At 46.9% G+C, this 22,761-nt stretch overlaps 1 protein-coding gene across 6 annotated transcripts in view; it reads right to left on the bottom strand.

Moving 5' to 3' along the window:
- Positions 1 to 22,761, bottom strand: part of MYO1H (myosin IH) — a 37,043-nt gene continuing 14,282 nt past the window's right edge. For 5 of the 6 annotated variants that reach the window (XM_061374780.1, XM_061374778.1, XM_061374782.1 and 2 more), the window contains 31 exons: positions 16,285 to 16,443; positions 15,923 to 16,038; positions 15,303 to 15,501; positions 14,975 to 15,055; positions 14,352 to 14,531; positions 13,450 to 13,548; positions 13,091 to 13,204; positions 12,722 to 12,793; positions 12,196 to 12,315; positions 11,814 to 11,881; positions 11,379 to 11,484; positions 11,018 to 11,098; positions 10,539 to 10,630; positions 8,894 to 8,988; positions 8,621 to 8,667; positions 8,314 to 8,394; positions 7,749 to 7,854; positions 7,331 to 7,448; positions 6,927 to 7,040; positions 6,480 to 6,556; positions 6,108 to 6,176; positions 5,598 to 5,682; positions 5,057 to 5,216; positions 4,728 to 4,811; positions 4,164 to 4,257; positions 3,612 to 3,667; positions 3,026 to 3,161; positions 2,576 to 2,643; positions 1,901 to 1,998; positions 758 to 857; positions 1 to 228 (listed from right to left, as the gene is read on the bottom strand). In XM_061374780.1, coding sequence (XP_061230764.1) covers positions 205 to 228; positions 758 to 857; positions 1,901 to 1,998; positions 2,576 to 2,643; positions 3,026 to 3,161; positions 3,612 to 3,667; positions 4,164 to 4,257; positions 4,728 to 4,811; positions 5,057 to 5,216; positions 5,598 to 5,682; positions 6,108 to 6,176; positions 6,480 to 6,556; positions 6,927 to 7,040; positions 7,331 to 7,448; positions 7,749 to 7,854; positions 8,314 to 8,394; positions 8,621 to 8,667; positions 8,894 to 8,988; positions 10,539 to 10,630; positions 11,018 to 11,098; positions 11,379 to 11,484; positions 11,814 to 11,881; positions 12,196 to 12,315; positions 12,722 to 12,793; positions 13,091 to 13,204; positions 13,450 to 13,548; positions 14,352 to 14,531; positions 14,975 to 15,055; positions 15,303 to 15,501; positions 15,923 to 16,038; positions 16,285 to 16,410 — 3,066 coding nt within the window. In that variant the 5' untranslated portion in view covers positions 16,411 to 16,443 and the 3' untranslated portion in view covers positions 1 to 204. Of the gene's footprint in view, positions 229 to 757; positions 858 to 1,900; positions 1,999 to 2,575; positions 2,644 to 3,025; positions 3,162 to 3,611; positions 3,668 to 4,163; positions 4,258 to 4,727; positions 4,812 to 5,056; positions 5,217 to 5,597; positions 5,683 to 6,107; positions 6,177 to 6,479; positions 6,557 to 6,926; positions 7,041 to 7,330; positions 7,449 to 7,748; positions 7,855 to 8,313; positions 8,395 to 8,620; positions 8,668 to 8,893; positions 8,989 to 10,538; positions 10,631 to 11,017; positions 11,099 to 11,378; positions 11,485 to 11,813; positions 11,882 to 12,195; positions 12,316 to 12,721; positions 12,794 to 13,090; positions 13,205 to 13,449; positions 13,549 to 14,351; positions 14,532 to 14,974; positions 15,056 to 15,302; positions 15,502 to 15,922; positions 16,039 to 16,284; positions 16,444 to 16,771; positions 16,801 to 22,761 lie in introns of those variants that run through there. The other variant, XM_061374779.1, reaches the window with a different exon arrangement.

Below are 22,761 nucleotides of genomic sequence, written 5' to 3'. Positions count from 1 at the left end.
TGTTAGAGCAAGTTAATGTCATTTATTTAGCTATATTGAATAGTTTTAAGCTATAAAAAAGAGCCTAAAAGATGCAAGCAAACTCAAATCACAACAGCCCTGTGGCATCACAGATCCCAGGGCAGGTGTGAGTGCTGGTCTCATCCTGCAGGCTCCTTTCTGCCCCTGGCCAGGACAGCAACCAGGAACAGGGACTGTTGCTCATCAAGACTTTGCCTGGGTTGACACCTGGATGAGAAAAGGAAGGAGTCATCAGATCAGGTACAAGTGTGATGTCCTTGAGGTGTCCTGGCTGTGGGAAAAGAGGCTGTGCTGTCTCTGTTCAGCAGCTGGCATGTAAAGTTACCCCCTTTAACTCCAGGCTGCAAGGACAGCTAACGGGTACCCCAAGGGGATTAACGTGTCCATGTGTACTTCCTCCATGGAGCTGTCAGCTAGCAGCACCACACACACTGAGCCCAGCAGTGAAGCACAAAGAATCACACCTTCCCCTGTTCCTCTGCCCATGCTAGCTGGAGAAAGCAAGCAGCAAGGTGCAAGGTGCAGTTCCCACTGCAGCCATGACCTTCTATTGTGTGTTCTTACATAGGTAGGTACTAACTGAGTAGTTACATCATGCACCTCTGCTCTGCAAGATGAATCCAGTCCTCCTGAGCTCACCCAAAGGGCCCTTGCTGGAACGGAGCTGTGCTTTCTACAGGGGTTGAGCAGAGGAAAAAGCCCAAATCCCATTCCCAGGGCTTGGCTGAGGCCTTACCACTGTCAGTTGTCCAGTTTTGGCTTTGAAGACCTGAGACTCCTGCCCCACACTGAACACCATCGTCCCTTCCTTCCCAGAGCCAAAGCGGAACTGAAGGCTGCAGATACAGACAGAATTACTCATTAGATGTTTTCCCTGCAATAGGCTTTACTCTGAGCCCTCTTTATTTCTGTTCCCTTGGCAAAGCTCCTTAGATCAGAAGATCTGAGCCCACCAGCTTAGGTAAATTTCCTAACCAATTGCATTATAGCACCCAGGCCAGGAGGGTTGGATGAACAGAGCATCCTGCCTGGGCCAGGCATTTGAATTCTCCTGGAGCAATTAAGCACTAGAAGATAAGCAGATCTGACCTGGAGAAAGCCACTGAACACACACAATCTAATTACAACTGAAATGCAAAGGGCAGAGAGGAAAGCCTGGTTTCATGTGCCATTCTCAATTCACACAGAGGTTTGAGAGACAGGCTGCATCCACCTGCCATTAGCTTGGTGGTGTGACTGAGAAGGGGCCTGTGCTCCAACGTCACATTTCAGGGCCTTCTCAAGCTTGCAGGGAGAGGAGCATTTATCCTGGAGTGACCCAGGCTCAGCCCAGGCTTTTCTCAGCCCGTGCTAATGGGATCTGCTGTAAAACCACTAAAGCACAACCTCACACCCAGGTCACATCGGCAGAAGCCCGGAAAAAAAGGGGTTTTAAACTACAGGCACCTATAATCAAGTTGATGTTTTAGGCAGTTGGGTCATGGGCAGCTGCTAGAGCAGAGCAGCACCAGTAAGGTGCAACCACAACCAGCATGGAAGGAAGCTACATCAGCATGGGGCAGCCACAGATTCTCTGGGCACCCTGTGCCAGTGCCTCAGCACCCTCACAGGGAAGAGCTTCTGCCTAAGAGCTCAGCTCAGTCTCCCCTCGGGCAGGTTAAAGACATTCCTGTTTGATTCAGCCCACAACGATCAGCTCAGGGCACTGTCTGCTGTGAATAGGTTTGACTTAAATATATATTTTAATATATTTGAATTAAATATAAAATATAAATACAAAAATAAAATATAAAATATTAAATTTGACTTAAATATCCAGCCCTAAGAGTGTTTGAAGCAGGTTCTTCCCTAAAACCCACCCTGCAGGACACTTCCTTACCTTCCCTGCGCGACTTTAACGAGGTTTTGCTTATTGGCCAGCATGCAGAGCTTTGTGACCGTCTCAAAGACGTGCTCACACTGAAGGATCACATCTCCCTGGAACAAGAGAAAGAGGCACAAAGTCATCAGGTATTGCCCAGCACGTAAGCCACCCAGCAGCTGTGCAGAGAAACTCCTTTTAATGCTGGAGCAGTGGCTGCTGTGCAGAAGAGACTGATACCTACACAGCAATTACAACCACTGATAACCACACAGCAATTACAACCACTGATGCTTACACAGCAATTACAGCAACCACGTACAAGTCTGGTTTGTCAAATATCCTTTTACAGGGACTATTCAGGATTTAGAGCAACTTGGGCTCCAAAAGGTAGGTAAGGGAAAGCTTTCATGGTGAGACAGCAAGAATGTAAAGGTCCAGCTGATCACAGAAATAGTAAACATCAGCAATTGTGGAATCCCAGCATTTCATAGGAAGATGAAAATCCCAGCCTGGTTTGGGTTGAAGGCACCTTAAACCCCATGCAGCTCATCCAGGGACACCTTCCACTAGAGCAGCTTGTTCCAAGCTCCTGTGTGCAACCTGGCCTTGAGCACTGCCAGGGATGGGGCATTAAGGTGTTAGATGTTAAGCTATTAAAACCATCAACTACAAGACTTGACTGTTTCCTACCTTCTGTTTGTTGTCCTCAGGAACATGAATGACCATGATCCCATCACTCAGGTTACTGGTGGAAATACCTTCAAAGGAAAAGCAGAAATTAGAGGAAAAACTGCCAAAGACAGTTCCAGGCCAGTGTTAGGGTGCTGCTCCTGCAGGGAGATCAACTCCAGCCTTCGTTTTGGGAATGCAGGAGGCAGAATGCACATATTCCAGCCTGGATTGCAGTTCAGACAGTGGCAGGATGAAAAAATACCTAGAAAAGGGGGTGATGTGTGGGTTGGGTTTTCCTTTTCCTCCCTCAATGCCAGCAGAAAGCAACCTCCTCCTGCCTTTAAGGGTTTAAAACTGTGTCCTCTTTGTCCTAACTTATACTCCAAGGACCTGCATGCTGACACCCAAATGGAGTTTCAGAAGCCCCACATGCAGCAAGGGCAGACCCCCAGGGACTTCCACCCTTACCTTTCAGAGTGGCATAGTCTATCTTCTGCTTGATCTTGGCCATTTCCACCACATAGGCTGAGGACTGGGTCAGAACAAGGAGCCGGTCCCGTGCTTTGAACCCGTTCCTGTCGTATTTTATCACGGGGGTCACATACTGGAAAGAACGAGTGGGTATCAGCATCACTCAGTACCACAGGGTGCTGTGCTGGAGGCAGGCCAGCAAGGAGCAGCTCTGCACCCTGGAGCACCAGAACCTCTGCTGACAGCAGTCTGCTTTCTTTCCACTTGGACATTCAGATGGCAGAATAATGCTTTGAGAAAGACTGTTTCCCTGTGCCCTCTATGCTGTGACTATGGGAAGTGCAGCACACACCTGCACTGCTGCAACCCCTATAGGGTTTGTGATGCTTTTTAAGCATTTATTAAAAGGAATCTTAGGTAATTTGTGTCCAGGTGCATTTTGAGACCTGCCTCCAGTTTAACAGCTGCTATTGCATGGCTGCAAGGCAGCCTCAGGCACTATAGAGCACCCAACACTGTGTGACCAGCCAGCTCCAGGGAAGCTGGTTCAAGGGCTGCTGTGCTCCAGCTCCCCTTCCCTTACCTTGATCTTCTCACCTTGGATGAGCTGCAGCACTTTGGGGTTTATGTCACTCTCTTCTGAGGAGCAAACCAGAAAGATAAACTGAGTGCAGGTGACAGCCACCATTCCCACCAGCACAATTCCAGAGAGCTGCACTTATGATCTTCATCCCATTCTCCTTGTCCCCTCGGTACCCTCCCCTCTACTGAACTGGGGGTTCCAGCTACTCCCAAACCCATGTCTGGGATTCTTCCTGCCTGACAAGGCATTCACGTGGGGGGCTATGGCCTGGTTTCAGTTCAGGCCTTGGCACAGGAGGGCTCATGCCAAGAACCACCCAGAATATCTGTCCCTTCTACCCAGTGCTCTGGGAGCTTCCAAGGACCCAGCATTGCACCCACACCACCGAACCCAGGACAGCCACCGAGGAAGGGAACTCAAATGGTCAGGCCCAAAGGCAGCCGGGGGTGCTGTCTTTGCCAGATGGGAATTTCTCTTGGAAGCCAAGTCTCTTCTGTCAGGAACGTTCCTGAGCAAGGAGCTGGGCTCTTCAGGGCGCTGGGGGGCACTCACTCAGGCGGGTGTCTGCGAACGGCTGGTTGATGCTCTGCACATAGCCCTCCTTCTTCCCTCGGAAAACAGCGCTTGCCACCACCTTCTGCTCTAACTGTTGGGAGAAAGAGCAGCCTCTATCCTCAGGGAGTTTCTCCATCAGGAGCATCAGCAATTGTGCCACAGACACCATTGTCCCTCATGCACCATCCGCCCGACTTGATCTGCCTTTCTTCCCACACCTTTAGGTCGTTCCCATTTTACACCACATAAAGGGGTAGCAGGGACTAAGGAGCCCTACAGATTTTTCTTATTTATGGATCTTTCTTATTACATGAGGTGCAGTTTTCATGCCATAAGATAAGACCCACGGGTCTGTAGAACCACACTGTGCATTGCCAGGGCCACTGAAACCAACACCAGGCTCAGGAGTACTTGCTCAGTGAGAGCAGCAGCCGTGTGCAGCCTGCCTTTCAGACAGCTCAGGGCGCAGATGTCCCACCTGCACAGCCCGTTTTAACTCACACATTCACATTCCATCCTTACATTTTTAACTCCCACATTCACATTCCACATATTACTTACCTGCACTTTCCTCTCAGCAGTAACACCTCGGCAGTATTTCCTCACTAGGTTCCTAATGCAGATTTTCTGTAGCATCTCAGATGTCTACATTAAGGAAAAGAGAACAGCAGCGAGGTTGTGCCAGCAGCTCCTGCTGCAGTGCTGACAGACACTCAGTGCAAGCTGGTTTTAACATCATTACAACTCCATTTGAGCTCCCCCAGCCCAGAGAGCCACCTAACAAGGAGCACTGGTGTCAGAGCAGGGCTGATGCCCACCAAGCAGCTGAGTCATTTCTAAAGTTACTAAAAGCCACCTTCACCTCTCCCAAAGGCTGCAGCAATCCTCACCTCTTCCAGGATGGATGGAGGCTGGAGCCAGCTCTTGTCCAAGACATTTTTTGGGAGGTGGTCTCTGAGCTTCATCAAGTACTTGTACTGCGCAAGCCTCACAAATTCAATGTTCTCTGGGCAAAGGGGCTTCTTCCGATTGATGAAGCCATTTATGAACCTACGGAGAATTCAGAGCCAGAGCTTACAGGTTACTTCCAGAAAGCAACAGAAGTGAAAGCCAAGCCACAGAAGGCACAAAACAGGCACAGATCATTGAGGCTGCCTCAGGTACACTGCCACCTGTGTTACAGCAACAGAAACCTTCAGCTTTATAGCATTCCAAACAAATCTATGGAAGTCAGAATTGATGGAGAAGTGACAGGCATTTCTGACCAACCCCATGTGGCAACCGTCCTCACTGCAATGGTAGCTTAGAAATGGGGGTGAAGGAGATGGTTTTGACTCACTGCCCTGCAGGTATTCCAGATTCATTGTCCAGAGACCATCACCACGCTGTGACCCACCACCCACCCCACAACCACCATGCAGTGATAGTTACTTCCTGATTATCTGAACTCCCCACGTCCTCCTTTTGGCCTCTTTCCGTGCCAGCACTCCTCGCCAACACGCCTCCAGCTTGATAGCTGCAAGAATTCATCAGGTCCTTGTGTTAGTATCAGAGCTCTGGTGCTATACAACCCTTTAAGTTCACACAGCAGAAGTTACAGCTGGCTCTTTTGCAGCTCTTCCCATCAGCTGATCTTTACAGTAAGAACAACTTCTTCTCCACTCTGTCTGACCTAGTATCCCCTGCACCATAGAACTCTACATTGAGGTGGTGCCAGCCTCCCGCTGTCCCCCATACACAGCAAATAGCCCATCTCAGAAAACTGCCCTTTGAGCTACTCAGAGCTAAAGGGACCTCTGTGAATGCTCTTCACATGGGCATCCCCTGCCTCTCACCCCAGACATCCACAGCCCTGAGGGGAAGCTGCATAACGTGGATTCCTGACCTCCCAAAGCTACAAGCATAGCCCCAGAAGAGAATCCTCAATTCCAGAGCCCATACCTGCTTCTCTCTTCTTCAGGTACGCCCTTTTCCCAAGGCAGCCTTTGTATTTGGCCTGTAGCCTTGAAACTGGCAAAAAGAGGAGGAAAATAAAGCAGAGATGTTGCTCATGGTAGGGGATGGAACCAAGTGATCTTTAAGGTCCCTTCCAACCCAAACCATTCTAGGATTCAGAAGCTGTGCTCCCAGCAATCAGACACTGATTGCTGCCAAGGCAGAGGAGGGTCTGCACAGTCCCTGAGGAACAGAGGTGTCAAAGCACCAACAGGACCAAAAATAGACTGTGCAGGTAAATGTGCCCTGAGGCAGCTCCATGGCATTTCTGCATTTCAAGCTTAAGTTATACACAGATAAAGGGAGTGGGGAACGTACGTAACAGGTGCTTTCTGATTTCAAATGCATCTTCAGTAGCAAACAGAGTCTTTGGGAAACGAATGAAGATTTTGGTTCTGAAAAAGAGAGATCATGAACAGCTTATTCCCAGGGAGCCACGGTTTCAGCTGCCCTAACCAGGCTCAGAGTCCTCCAACCCACCACAGTGCTAATGAGTTACATCTTCTGCAACCTCTTCACTTGTCTGGCTGGCACATCCTAAAAGGGTGCCAAGGGCTTGGCAAAGGGTGGCAGGGAGAGGATAGGAAGCAAAACCCCAGTTACTGCACAAGGCCCCAGATGCCCTGGAAGACCCAGTGTGGAGCCTTCTGCCTCTACACAACTTGTATTCTCAAGCCATAGGTTGAAGATGATGTTAAAGAGGATCAAATCTAGGAAGCACCACACAGCTGAGCAGCAGAGGTCACAGCCAGAGAAAGGATTTACCTTCCTAATTTGTATTCTTCAGGCTTGTAACCAAGATGCTTGATGAGCCTCTCCACACCCTCAACTGCTGGCCCATGCCAGTGTGGCCATGTAGCTGGACAGAGAGATTTATACCTGGAAGATCAGCAAGAGATCAACACAAGTAACTTGATGCTTGAGGAACCCCTTCCTGAACCTTTTCTCCCCCAAATTCCTAGTGCTTTATTCAAAGCAGAGGATGGCAAAGCAGGACAAACTGGATACAGGCAGGAGACACATACTAAGGTTATTTCTGAAGCAGAACAGTGTCTGCTGACACCGCCACATCTCCTACTGCTGGGACTTGACATTTCAACAAGCCTTGCTCTGAAGCCCTTGCGGGAGGACAGGTTTACCTGGCCAGAGGGCAGAGCAGTTCCACTCACCTTTGCAGGAAGAGCTCATACTTGCGCCGGTAGGCGAAGCCAGCACGTCTCACCCGCAAGTGCTCCATCAGGCCCAGGTACTTCACCTGGTGACGGATCAGGAAATCATCAAACCTCCCTGCAGCAAGAACATGCATTCAGTGGGAAATACCGAGTGTGGAAGCTCCATCACTTAGAATCATAGGATGGTTTGGGTTGGAAAGGACCTTAAGATCATCCAGTTCCAACCCCCTGCCATGGGCAGGGACACCTCACACTAAACCATCTCACCCAAGGCTTCATCCATGTATTGACGTAAATAAGGAATATGTACACACCACAGACAGAGTGTGTATACATATACACTCTGTGCCTAGCTATGAGTTAAAATATCCCTCACTTCCTTCATCTCGACTGTGTCTCCAGCTCATTGCCTTACCAGGCTCCTTGTTGTCATTTGGTTTAATGCATCGGACATAGGAAGGCTCCTTGGACATCAGGATTTCTATAAGACTCATCAGACTGGTTTTGAACTGGGTTGCAACCTAAGATGACAACAGAAGAACTTCCTTGGCTTTGGAGCTCACGGCTGCAGTAACTGCAATTAACTCATTCCCTGATCTCATCTTAAAAATAAGCAAAAGGCTGGCGCATGCATTAGGACCACAGAGCTTCTGAAGCACAGTCAGGTATAAGTCACCTGGAGAGAGTGCTTAGCTGAAGATCTGAACCTCTGCCATGCAGCTGGACATGCAAGGCAGCACTTCAGAACCCAACTACTGCTGGCTGCTAGGCACAGGGCTAATTTTGGAAGGATGCATTAATAACAGCGTTAAGGTATGTCACTTTGCTACCTGCTGTCTCAGTGCTATCAACCACCATGATTATAACACCAGCAAAATTAATAATCCACCGAGTTCAGGACTAAGGACAGGATCAGCAGTTAAAGCAAGACTTGGGAAGCTGAGTTTCTATTTAAAGGTAAGATTAAAGATGAAACTCACAGTCTCTGGTCTCCTCCTGTTGTCGAGTTCTGACAGCAAGAAGCAGTCCCTGAGGATGCCATTTTTAGAGTTGCACAGCACCTGGAACAGGAGGAAAATTAAAAGCTGCCTTATTTAGCAGCTGTGCTATTCCTGCTGTGAGGTTGCTATGCTGGAGCAGCACAGCTGTAAGGACACACATGTAGGTGCCTAAAGAACAGTGCTAAGAAGAAATACACATTCTTGTTTGCTATAGAGATTAAATGCATCTGCAGAACATTTCTTATTGAAGCATGATGATTTAACAGTATCCCTTTTCCATCCTTACCTCTTTCAGGTTTCTGTACAATAGATCATTATTCTTCTCTAGAAATCCTGAAGAAGAAAAAGCAGTTTGATTCGTTTGGAGGCCACACACTTCAGCACAAAATCTGGATATTTATATCCACAGAATTCCCACTGCATCCACATTTAAGACTTCCAAGTAACAGTACCCTCAGAGGGCAGGTATTTTGTAATTCATCTTCCCGTCAAGTTATCACCTCCCACACTGGCTTAAAAGCACAGGTAACTTCCAGGCAAGCTCTGTGCTCACACTCACCAACAGCACAATAAGTGACTTCTCCTGCGTAGTGAAGGAGGCGGAAATCCACCCAGTCAATGGATTTCCGTGTTTTCTGGTCTGCAAGCTTGCGACTGTGGGGAAAACACACAGAAAACCAAGAGAAAAAGGAGCAAACAGACTTACTCAGCTTGTAGAAAGCCACCTGCATGAAAAGCAGCTGTAGGACAGCTGGAAATGGAATGTTTGTTCCTATTGATGTGGCTCTGACTATGCGGTTACAGAATCAAGTCATCATCTACCTGCCCATTCTGACCAGCTACCAGCAAACAATGGGAGCCAGCTATCATAAACTCCTCAGGGTACCTGTGACCTACCCATTGCCTTTTGGCAACAATCACCCTTTCCAGAAGTATTAAGATTTCTTCTCATAACAAGCATTTAATATTTCTTCATCACCTACATGAGGAAAAGATCATCAGCTTCCTCCAAGTGAAACTGGTAGGGGAGGATTGTTTGGGATATTTTGCCCTGAAGCAAGAACCCAAATAAGAGCAGGAATCACAATTTCCAAGAACAGCAGGAAAGGTTTGGAAAGCAAGGACTCCTGGGGAAAAAAGAAGAACAAAGGAAAAAGAGCAACTTAACAGTTTAAGTTTCAGCTTTGTAAGCAGCCACGAATAGCAGAGCTGGGTGTCACAACATGAGTACAAAGTTCCCTTCCCCTGCCAAGTACAGAGCCTGTTTAAGAAGCTCTAGCTCTGTTTCAAGCTTTTAATCAGGCAGAACAGTATTAAGGCACATTGTGGTGACAAGGAAGTTGGCTACAAATTCACCACTTGGCTATGATGAACTTCATAGATATAAAAACAGTGACAATTCAGCAGTGTGGCTCTGAATTGATGGCTTGTCAAAGCCTTTCAGTAGGCTTCTGCTGGGAATGCCAATGTGCTCATCAGCCACCAAAACTGAATCTGAAAATACTGGAGACTGAGTATGAATCAAAGTGCCACCCATTGGGCCCCCAACGTAAGAAGGACACAGAACTGCTGGAGCAAGTCCAGAAGAAGCCATGGAGATGCTCCAAGAGCTGGAGCACCTCTCCTATGGAGATAGGCTGAGAGAGCTGGGCTTGTCCAGCCTGGAGAAGACAAGGCTCCAGGGAGACCTTAGAGCAGCTCCAGTGCCTAAAGGGACTACAAGAAACCTGGAGAGGGGCTTTGGACAAGGGCCTGTAGGGACAGGCCAAGGAGAATGGCTTGAACCTGCCAGAGGGGAGACTTAGGCAGAAGCTCTTCCCTCTGAGGGTGCTGAGGCGCTGGCACAGGGTGCCCAGAGAAGCTGTGGCTGCCCCATCCCTGGCAGTGCTCAAGGCCAGGTTGGACACAGGAGCTTGGAGCAAGCTGCTCCAGTGGAAGGTGTCCCTGCCCGTGGTTGGAGCTGGAGCTGGATGAGCTTTAGTCCAGGCTCAAAGATCAGCATCACACTAGTAAGAGAGCCAGGAACCCCAACCTCCCCAGCACCTCAGGTCATACTCTACCAGCATAGCACAGCATTATATAGTGGAGAGGCTGCTTGATTTTCTTTGGGACAAAGCAAAAATTGTTCCCTCCCCAGTACTCTGTAATGGGTAAGGAACTGGAAGAGTTTTGTGTGTGGCAGGATACAGAGTGTAAATGCATACGTCACGAAGTGGGCATGATCTCCTACTTTCTCTTCCAGCTTTTCCAAGAAGCTCAAATCAGTCGCTTCACCAGGTCGTAAGCATTCTTCATCCTGGAACAGCAGGCACCTGGTCAAACTCTGCTCTGAACAGACTACTCCCTCCTCACTCATGTTTAGTACAACCTTGTTATGCAAAACCAAAGCACTTGGTTACAATTTGACATGGGTTCTATTTTATACAAGCAGCTTCCTAGTTAAGGAAATGCCCTTCTTAAGCATCAGACTTGCTGTGGAAGCAGCATACCAACTTTAATCCCCATAGCTCTAGCAAGCAGATCCTCTACCTTAATCTTCTGGGTCTTTGTTTGCAAGACCTATCTGTTTACATCCTGAATAATGCAGACCCATCACATAACTAGAGGAAAAATATGACTATGGACCATTACAGTAGGGCACAGGCACATGTTTTAATTTAAACAGCACAAACTCTGTTCTTACCAGAATGGAGATTATTCCTTTATGCTTCTGCTCAACCAAGTCACAAATGATCTTGTTGTTAAAATATGGAATTGGCTCCCACTGGCAAAGGAAAAAAGGAAGAACAAGTTTAGAGGAAGATCTTCTCTTTGCAATTTCTTAAGTTCTTCGGAGCCAGGTTCCAATCCCACTAAAAAGAGGTTTAATTACACTGCAAAAGGGTTACAGAATTAGACCCACTATCTTATAAATACTATCTTATGCTTCCTACATGAACAATGCAAACTAAAAGAAGCAGGATGCCTTCTTCATTGATGATCAAAGACATTCAGTGTAATAGCAATTCAGAGGAAAACAGAACAGGGGAAAAATAAGAAGTTACCTCTATTCCTTCCAGTTCATACTCCTCCTGCTCTGCTTTCAAGGTCATCTCAATCAACAGCTGCTGGAGCTTCTCATTACAGTAATTAATGCAGAACTGCTCAAAGCTTCAGAGAGGCCAAGTGAGTGTTAGTTTTTATTTCATGGACAATTCTACTTCTCCCACCACTTACTGTTTTCAAGTCAAACAACCCACTAGTATACAGGTTAAACCCACACAATCCTTCCATGCTGTTGTAGTAATGGCTCAAGTCAAAGCAAGCAGCCCAAGCTAAAGCTTTCAGCAGGGGGTCAGCTAACCCAGGTGCTCCCAGATCTTGCAGCCACCCCTATCTTGCCTTTCTGGGGTAAGAGTAGACTCAAGAAGCCATGTGGGACTCCAGCACATGCCCCACCAGCAGAACAGGTTACCCCAAGCCTCAGGAACAGCTATTACCTGTTTGTATCCAGCACTTCAAAGCCATAGATATCCAGCAGGCCAATAACCGTTTTCTGAGTTGAATCCTGTTAAAGACACCATTGCTCTGTAATTGCTGCTTCAGCTGATGCTTCTTCCCTGCACATTTCATGTTTCTTTCACCTAAATCTTAGGTGTTGTGTGCCACTGGAGTAGCCACTTTAAAGCAGGTAATGACCTGCTAAAACTATTAAACACACCACCTTCCACACCCAACTAAGCAGTGGTCCAGCTCAGCACTGTGGGTTGTCCCTACATCAATTATATTTGGTGATGGGGGCTGTAGGGCCTCACTGGAGAAACTCTGCTCAGTGTGTGAGGGGTACTTGGTGTCCAGGAGGACACTGGATCAGAAACCAACCTGGTTGGCCAGGGAGCTGTTGATTTTGTTGACCAGCCAAGTGAACGTTCGTCCATAAATCGCCTTTGCCGCTGCATCCCGAGCATAGAACGCCAGATCCACGTTCAACGGGCTTAGGACCTGAAGATAAGTAAAGATATGCCACAAGATGAGGAACAGCCCAGATGACCAGAGAAAGATTAAAGACCAGTTTTTACCAGTGCTTTTCTCTGTTTATGCAGCCCAGTTTCCCTAAAAGCACTCTAGGGACTAAACTAAAGGAAACTGCTTGGCTCAAATAAAGCTGCCTGCAAGTCCCTGTGCCCAACTTTTTCACAGTGACTATCTTGTTCAGCAGCAGAACTCTAATAATGGGAAAATGATTTAATTTAGCATCTTGAGCTGGAAGAGGAAGGTGATACGGTGGAAGAAAGACAGCCAGAGTGATCTAGTTTAGCTGTAACACTGCTAAGAACAGAGCTCCTCATCCATCACCACCACTAGCTGGGCTCCCAGCTGCCTGGGGTCACCCAGGATCACTCACTACCTCTTCAGATCTGGCTTCGATCTTCCGATTGGTGAGAGCTTCCTGCAGAATGGACAAGTGCACACCCAGCAGCTGCAGAAAGAGAAATACCTGCACTCAGAGTATGGCCAGCAGAAGGCTTTAAATAAGCAGTATTGTGTGATCAGTAGAGCATAACCCCGCAGTCCATTTCCAGTTAGACATATCTTTGAGCAACAATAAGTTTCAGGGAGATGTGCTATGGAGAAAAGGGACCCTACAATTCCAGACAGCTTATAACAAGAGCTGGGTATTTATACATCAATTCTGCTTTTGGGAACAGATGTTTTTCTCCTTAAGAGGAAAACACAGCAAGGTTAAGGCTTTCTTCACAGCACTTGTAATACTGACCTTTGAAATCCATTTGATCTGCGTGCCATCGCGAATGATGGCATGTCCATTGCTGTCTTCTTCAAACTGAATGTTCCCAAGGTGCAGGACACTGGCAACAATTCCAAAGAGATGCTAATAACGAGAGATACACCATTAGAAAACAGATTCCCACAGCTCCATGGGACGGTACTAATATCTTTCCTACACATGCTCATAAAGAATATTGGCTCTCCACCCACTCACTCCCTAAACCCCTCCAAAACAATGTCCTATTCTGTCCTTAACGCCTCCTCCAAGGAAAGCTGCTTCCATCACTCTTAAGTGCACTCCTCACTTAAATTCCCTTTGGCAGGCTCAGTCCCCTTTAGCACACATACCTCTATATCTTTCTCAGTGAAATCAATGATGGAAAAAGCTTTGCGGACTATTTTCCAGTCATTCTTGTCATTAATAGAAAACACTTTGGCACATCGACCCTATAGAGTAAAAGAAAGATGAAGTAGTACAATTCATTGGCAAAGCAATTGTATTATCAGCAGCATACTACTGGGCACACTGCTTCCCTTCCCAGTTTCCTCAGCCTGTACAGATGCATTCTGCAATTAGCTAGCAAGTTTAGTTCACTCCTGCTAATCCTGAAAGGGGCTCATTGGATCAGATCTTTCAGCTTATACTTAAAACTTCCGTTAACTCGAAGCATTGGGCCTGGATGGTGATTACCATAAAGTCTTATGAAGAGCCTGAGCTCACAAACACCTTCCATTTTTATGGCAACACTATCTTCTGCCCAAGTATTCTTCACTAGTAAGGAGGAAAGGAAACTAAGAGCACTACTACAAAGCAAGCTGTATTCTGCATAACCATACTAATGGATCTCTATAATACGAGGTCCATAAATCCTGAAAGGCTCATTTTACACCAGGTTCTGACATAGGAACCTTAGAAGAGATGCCTTTGCACAATATGTAAGTTGCAGATGGTACTTTACTGCTAGCAGTTCAGACAACTCTTCCCAATTAATCAAGAAGCATCGTGACCAGACTAGGGGGAGCTAGGATCATTAAAGGGTTTGGTGACACCAGTTTTAAAGGACATTCTCACAGCAGCAGTACAGATGGCAGTAGTAAGCCATTCTGTACACACAGAACACAGGGAATTCACCAGGGTTTTTGCTAATGGTAGCAGCTCAGCAGCACACTTAGCACGTGGGAAAAGCTGCATTTGAAACCCTTATAATTCTAGATGTAAGATGCACAGAGGGTGCCAAGCGCTCACTGACCTGGATGAGATATGCGTACTTCTGGGGGTTGCGCTCCAGCCCAAGCCAGCAAAGAAGATCCTTGTCTCCACCCTCTAGTAACTGGTAGAAGATATGGAAATTCCTTTCTCCATGGTTTTGGTGGACAACTCTGGATTTCTCAATTAAGTAACTGAGGATATGTCCTCCCACTGGAGCCCCCTGGCAGGACAAGGCAGCCACATCAGCACCAGCAGATATAAATTACACCAATTATAACATCATTGTGCCGGCTGTTTCTTTACACCCAGGAACAAGGCACAGCATCAGGAACAGCACGTTTCTTACCCGCCATCCTTTGTTTAAGAGTTAGCATACAAGAGCAGCACAAGCTGTTTCTTAAGAGTTTGCCATCCTTCCAGTGCAGCTTGTGCTTTACAACAACCTGCATTAGCTTTCCACAGAGCACTGGCAGCATTGCCAGTAATGTAGGAAGCTTTCAGGATGTACAAGTAGTCACCTTACTTGAAAAATGCAAGGCCTGTAAAAATAGGGTCAGAAATCTGCAGCTTAAGTCTTAATAAATCCTGTGCTGCCTGGTGAGCATCCAAGAAATTCACTGATCCAGCTTGTTTTAATAGCTGCTCCATTAAGTTTGTTCTCACCTTAAAATCAAATTGGATATCCATGTATTTCCCAAATCTACTCGAGTTGTCATTACGCAGAGTTTTTGCGTTTCCAAAAGCCTGGGGATGAACAGATACATCAAGTCACTTCTCATTTCTCTGAGAGCCTGACCCCCGTGACAAGGCAAAGTTCCAACAACAAAGTTCTGCTGCATCAGCCGATTCCTGCTACTGACTTTAGTAGGATTAAAGAAATACAAACTAATGTATTGCCCTGGCTTTAATGTGGAATTCAGCTAAACAAGTTACTGTTATTCTTTCTTACAACACCAGTTCTTCTGCATTTCGTACCTTTATCTAGTTTTACCTCAAGAACAGGGTTGGAAAGTAGCAGACGATCACGGACGATCTGCAGCTGCTCCGTAGTTGGACAGGTAACTGCATAATACTGCAAGATCTTCTTGGATGCTTCTGTCTTCCCAGCTCCACTCTCCCCGGAGATGAGGATGAAATGGTTGTTGTACTCGTTGCACATCACCCGGTAGGCATTGTCAGCTATGGCATATCTGAACGAGGATCACAAGCAGCATTCAGGGGAGAAGCAGCCATTAGAAATGGCAACAGGAGACAGTGTCAAAGGTTTTTCAGCAGTACATTATCAGTATTGGGCATGATGGGAAAGCAGAGCTTAAGATGTGAGCCTGATTCAAGGTCTCGTAGCAAAACCCAGTCTGTATTTGAGAGACAGATAGGGCTTGCTCCTTTCCTTCTGTTGCTGTAGGACTTATACAGTGCTGCACGTATTCCTGGTGAATTCCAGTAAAGGGAAGATCTCAACTTCCTCTGGTAGAGGCAGATCCCATATAATGAGGAGGTCTAGTCTGCCCCTAAGTCAGTGTGGATATGCATCTTTGATGCTCATACACAAGTGTTACACAGAAAACCCAATTCATTCATACAGACTGAAATCCTAAGGGATCTACTTACAGATGTGGTGGCAGTTCAAAAAAGTTCACCCCTCGATAAAGCTGCATCTGTGTCACTGTGTAGATATCCAGCTCTTTGTAAGGGTTGACAGACACCAGGAGAGTACCAATGTATGTCTGCAGGGAGAAAAAATACATACGGGTGGGAAACCTATTCCATCACTGGAATGATGGCTCCCAAAAGAGGAGTCAAACAAATGCTTTAAGCCAATGTATAACCTCAGGGCTGTTGAGAAAATGGACACTGCTCCAAAGCCTCCTTAGTTTGACTGTGAAGTACTCAGGACTTCTCAGACTAGCAAGGCCACACCTAGAGCCACTTCACCTGCCACAGGCTACATGAACCCACACAACAGCACTTACATAGATGAGGTTCTCCTGATAACGCTTGCGAAGGTTGTTCATGAAAGCTGCCTCACTGGTGTGCGAGTCCAGAAGCACAAAGTCCTGCACCCCGACTCTGTCCCGGGCTATCAGAGCCCCTTCCATGTCTGCATCAGTGTTATCTTCCACTTCTTCTTTCTACAACAAAGCAGGGATGATGAGAATTAGGTCATTTTGGGGAAAAAGGATTGATCCTGCAGTACTACTCCACACAAGACTGCTGCAAGCAGATGAAAGTTAACTTTCAGGGCCGGGCAGCAGATGTCTCCACACACCAGCGAGAGACCTGGGCATGTCACAAAGCCACTCAGAGTAATGAAACAGCCATTTGGATAGAGTTCCACCTTTCCCAGCCTTTCCCCAAAGCCTGAAGGCTGCAGAAAGGACGGCAGTGACAAAACACAATTCTTTCACATGCTCCACTTGCGAGTCTGTATCATGGAAGTTGACTTTATACTGAAGATACTGCCAAGCATGAAGCTCTTGTTTCCCAGGCTGCAAGGATAAATAGCATGCTTCTATGTAATTAAATCAAGCTGATATATTCTGTTTGTCTATTTGCTAGCATGAAGCTTCTTTATACAATAAGTATGTATACTTATTGTGATAAGTATATTGTAATATTAGGGTATTAATAATAATATATTAATATAATAATATTACAATAAGTGTTTCTTAAGTGGGTTTTTGTCAGGGATTATTTGTTTTTTAAAAACACCAGGATTACACAGTTCAGAGGGAGGTTCCTACCTTAACACCAACCCCAGCTTCAGAGGTAGGCTTTTGGGATGCGCCTGCCTAGCACTGGTGGAAGCTGACAGTGCTGCGGACACTAAGGCTTGGTGGATTTAGAAGCAGGGTTCCACTACAAAGAACAGCAAAGGCCCCAACACACAATATTCTTTATGGGGGAAGTTTAGAAGGTCAGCTCTTAAACAGGAATTTTAATGTTGGTGTCATTTTTAGTACAGCTTGTCCTTAATATTCACAATGAAAACCAAGAACTTCTAATTGAGTGTGACCTAAGGCAGCACAGAACTCAACCCATAGCACAGCCGGTCATAGCCCAGTGGCTGCCCGAGGCTAGAGTTTGTTGTTTTACCAGATAGAAAGGGTAGAAACAACTTGAGATGGATATGTCCTTCTGAGAAAGCACCCAGGACAAGCTGGACAAGAGACTTTTACCTTCTCTGCAAGCAGGAAGAGTGAAAGCATAAGCCTGAAAGCACAGTGGCCATCTACCTGATCAGGTTTCCTTAACCCAGTTCTCTCACTTGTATGTTAATTGGGAAGAGACACTGTTCCCATCAAAAATCCCAGTACTTTGTGCTCAGATTTTGACAGTATTTTGCTGTTGCTGAGGTCAGGAGATGTTCTAACACTGCATTTCCCACCCTGTTCCCTTCCTGTTTCTGGAGCTTTACTAGTTTTGCGCTCACCTGGTACCACCATCAGTAAGAGATACCCCTGGACTCACCAGTGCACATTACCCAAGCAAGGTGCTGCTCTTGTTAAAGGATTATTTTCCTTCCCTCACCACTGAGGAGTCAGGAGATTTCTCTCCTGCCTATTGAAATGCAAGCAGTAGGAGAAACTCCCTCATTACAACGAGCTTCTTTTCCCATAGGGATTTGTCTGTCAGCACTGAAACTACAAGGAACTATGTCAGATCACAACATGAATCATGAGATGTGCAGCTCTGGAAAAGGGTCAGAACCAACAGGCCAGGTTCTTTGGTAACATTTGTACCAGTTTGCATCAAATGAGACCTGGCAAGGAACAGTTAAAAAACAACTTAGAAGCAATTCTCCTAAATTATTGCTTATCTTCATCAGAGGCTCAGAGCTTCATTTTCCAGCAGGCTCTGAAGTTAATTACTGTTTCTTTGGTTTAATACCATTGAAGAGAAGAGATTAATGTACAGGGAAAGAGGAGCATCAGTTTGATGCCAGTGCTAGTCTGGAGGCACCAGAAAAACCCAAACCAAACCTTGCCATGCACGCAAACACAGAGGGTGAGAGCCTTGGCTGCACACACTCACATCAGTGTATCTTTCAAGCACCCAGATCCACAGCAAAGTGCCCTGCAAGCACCCGACTCCAGCCTGAATGGGGCCACCATAACAGCAGCAACTCTTCCACCCCGCACCCCAGCCACCCCAACCTGCAGAGATGCTGCATTTCCTTACCACCACCCTACAAAAGCAGAAGGGTTTCCAGCTCACCCGTGCCTCCTGCTTTGCCCAGCCACAGCATGTCACCTTCTGTCATCGCCTCCTCCGACCCACGCCTCTCCCAGCCAACGGGGCTGAAGCTCTGGCCCGCTGACACCTCGGATCATGTGTCGGGCTGTCTGCTGCTCCCTCCTTGGGCAGAGATGCCAACATCCTCCTCGCTCAATGAATTATCCAACATGCTGTCAGCACTCGAGCTGCGATGAGCTTTATGCCGACAGCACCGCATGATGAGACGTTAAGGTCTCGCCAGAAGACCAAAGACTGAGCCTGAAGATGAAGTGATGGGATCCAGCCTTCCCAATGGGTAACTTGAGCAAATCCAGCTACAAAATACATCACCCTGGGGAGGCTCCTCACCCCCTGCCCGCAGCTCCCGGCTTGGCTCCCCACTAGAGGTCACTGCAAAACTCATTTTACATCTGCAGCTTGGAATTTCCATGGATTATCCCTTTAATGTGAAACGGACAGTTTGCATCCCCGAAAAGGACTTCTCGGGTTGGACTCTGACTGCCAACGACTGCTACATGCTGCCAATTCTTTCCCCTCTGCCCAACTGTCAAAGACAACAACCCAGTCATTGAAGAAGACAGGCAAAGGGCAAGATCTGGGGAGCTGAATCAGGTGAAGGCATTTCTGACTTATCCTCAGCTAATAAATACTCATAAAGAAGAACATCCAAAACGTACAATAAAAACCTCTCTGTAATATATATCTCCAGACAGAAGTGGAAAGAAAACCTAACATGTTATTTAGAATCATAGCATCACAGCGTGGTTTGGGTCGGAAGTGACTTTAAAGCTCATCCAACTCCAACCCCTGCCACAGGCAGGGACCCCTACCATTGGAGCAGCTTGCTCCAAGCCCCTGTGTCCAACCTGGCCTTGAACACTGCCAGGGATGGGGCATCCATTTAGAACCATCTGTTTCCCGAAAGAATCATGTTTTGATAACAGAAAGATAACTTTTACCAACAAGAGCACACTCACGTTACGATCTCTTGTACAAAAGCTTCCCATTCCCAACTCCTCCAAAACTCAGAGCTTTATGTAGCACTGGACACAGTGATCCTAAAGCACAGTCCAGGCAACTTGTTCATCTGTCTCCAGCTGGTACCCCAGGACACCCAGTGTGATACCAAACTTTTATGACCTTTTTTTGCCTGTTCTTCTGTTGCTACATCCCTGAAACACAAGCAAATAAGACTCCTGCCACAGGAAGGGAGCGCAGCGAGCAGACATCTCTGGAGCCATCCAGTTTATAACAGATAGGGGAGGCTGAGGCTTGCTCAGGACAGATGGGCTTGGAGCAATGCTGCTAACACAGATTCCTTTGGAAACATCAGAGCTCTGTTTTGGAAATACTCCTTTAGTGCAAGAGGCAGCTCCTGACCCAGTCCTGCTCCCCAGTGCGCAACAGGAATTTGCTCATTAAGAGTCCTCAAACCAGGATTGCAGCACTGTAAGGACTGCAGGAAGGGAAGCCCTCGAGCTCTGCTCCACCTTCCTCCACTCAAGGCTCTCAAAAGAAGCTGGCCAAAAGGGCAGTGACAGTGCTTGACCATAAAGAGCGATAAAGGAAGATGTTCTACAAGAGCCTGCTCGGCCAGGTCGGCGGGAGAGCACGGACAGGTCCCAGCAATCACATCCCTTCAACTCTGCACTGACCTCAAGGTCAAGATTACAGCATGCCAGAGTGATGCTGGAAGGGGGGACAGGCAGCTGCCTGCATGATGTCTGCTCCAGGAGAAGGCAGGACCCCATCCCTCCGTCCCCAGAAAGAATCCACCCCAAAGAGGTATTGGTTGGCAATAGGAACCAAAGAATCAGTGAGCTCAGAGCAACAGGGAAATACTTTACAGTGGAAACCTTGGCTCATAAGAGTTAATGTGTTCAGGGTAATTTTCAGATGAACAATAACTGCACATAAAATGGATTAAACCAGACCAGATCTCCCCAACTGACCAAGTTATGGTATCCCATTGCAGCAAAGCCAAGAAGAAGCCGAGATGATTTTGAGATACCCCAGTGAGACTGGCCCCTGTATCTCCAGGAACCTCCTTCACATTTATAATGAAGCTAAAACGCTGTACATTGACCATGCTTGGAAATGCAGCAGCAGCACCGTGGAAAAGGGACATCTTGGGTCTGTAATGAGGAACCTGGACCATCTTGCACACACTGTCCAAGGCAAGAGAATTCATAAATACAATTATACTGCGGAAAAATGTACACATTGTAACCTAATTTCTTTTCAAAAGAATACAGAATAAGAGGGTTTTAAGGTTAATCAACAGCCTAGGGAAATGCCAACAGTTCTTAAGGCCTCTTGTCTGTCTCCAGGGCATAGTCTGCTATAGACTTGTTAAAGGGTGACTGTCTGTCTTTCTCAATAGAGGAGAGGTCGAGGTGAACCACTTCACTTTCATAAATCAAAAGAAAGGAAAAAAAGTGAGAAAATCTCCCGAGTTCAAACATTTCTTTAAAGCCCAAACTTTAAATACGAAATGGGCTTCATGGCTGCCATTTTGAAAAACATTAGTTTGCCAAAGGACCCTTTTGATTTCTATTTGAAATGCGAGCGCTCACAGATAATCCATTGAGAATCAAACCCCCACAAAAGGCTTCCTGAAACAATCGCGGCGCTGGTGAAGGACAACATTTTTGTGCCCAAAAGAAAACATTTTAATGCGCTACAATCCATTACACATATATTCCTCCATTTCCTTTCAGTAATTATTCATTAGAAAACATTTAACGTCACTGCAGATTTCACACTGGGCAGTCTGCACACAAAGGAGAAGAGTTGGCCCATTTATAAGGGGCTGAGGCCGCCTTTTCTCATCCGAGAAACTCCGAGGAGGGGGGGGGCTGCCGGACACAACGGGCAGGCTAAATTGTGCGGTTAACGGTCAAAGCCCCCCTGCCTACCCTGACACTCATTTAAAGATGACGGGGAACAATAGAGATTTGTTCTTAGCAACTCTTTCTTGTTACGCGGGGTCTACCCGGGCTGCGCCGCGCCGGTCGGGGCACGGAACCGGTGCGGATGCGCGGTTCCACCTGCCACCACTCGCTCCTCTGCCCCCCTATCCCCTTATCCTGGCCCCACTTTAACACAGTGAGACAGGTAAAGGGTAGCATTAAAGAGAGTCCTATTCAGCACGTCAGCTCTAATAAAACAATTGCCTGTCAGGTTAATATGAGCGGCTCAGAGTTGGGGTTAGCGCCTGCACGCTTGTGCTTCTGGAGCGGGTTAGGAGAAAATGGCCCTTCTCACCCCAAAATTCCCAGTTCACACCAGTGCCCCCAGGTTACGGCACTGGAAACAGGCACCGATGCATTCAGGCACCTGACCCAAAGCATAAAATACTTCTTTATCACCTTTTACTTGACACAACTGCTAGGAAAGCTCCATTTGCTTCATCACCCCTCATGCACCGAGCATGCTGCTTATGGCCCCACACCCCCCACAGCCGAGTGGAGGAAAGCAACAACAATCAAACCTCACATGGGAGATTTAAGACACCCTAAAACCCAGATACAAACCCTGTCAGGCCAAACACAGACACCTGACTCTTGCTTTCTCTTTCATTGCTTTTTAGATATAAACACCAGAGTTTTCTTCTGACATGCTTAGGTTTACCACTGCTGCTGGAGCAGAGGCAACTCCTTCATGAATCCTGAATCTGTATTAACTGCAGAACAGGGTGTCTTATTCAAAAGCATAAATTGCTGATAAGCTCCATAGTGTATCCCTCAGCTAACAGAGCACAGGATTCCCAGCCGGCAAGTTAACATTCAGAGTTAAAGCTTCTGGAAGTAAGGGAGAGCAGATGTATTGAGCATCCAGGAACAGGAAGGACAGTCCTTGAGTATCTGTCAGTGCAGATGTTACAGAGAGAGCAGCATTAAACAACAGTATGTTCACGTATTGTTATTTTCACAACCACAAATCTTCATTCTTATGCTGTAATTCCAAAACAGGAAAACCTCATGACCCCCAGTGCAGCACTGGTTTACCAGAAACACAAGTGTAAATGCCACCATGGTGAATACAAGTCTTTGAGAGAGTCAGAAGAGAGAACTAGAGGAAAACCAGACCCAAATACACACTTCTGAGCACAGCAAGAAGGCCCCAGATGAAGTAAGTATTGGTATCACATCTCCCACGGAAGCATGGCACTGCAAACCCCTGTACCAGAAAGCAAGGAGAAGCTGGTC

This window comes from Neopsephotus bourkii, unplaced genomic scaffold (assembly GCF_033783945.1).
Source record: "Neopsephotus bourkii isolate Nb327-2 ecotype Australia unplaced genomic scaffold, CSIRO-AGI_Nbou_v1 NB_1652, whole genome shotgun sequence".
Lineage (NCBI taxonomy): Eukaryota > Metazoa > Chordata > Aves > Psittaciformes > Psittacidae > Neopsephotus > Neopsephotus bourkii.
The sequence above is the reverse complement of the archived record's forward strand: the minus strand, read 5'-3'. Positions and strand labels throughout refer to the sequence as shown.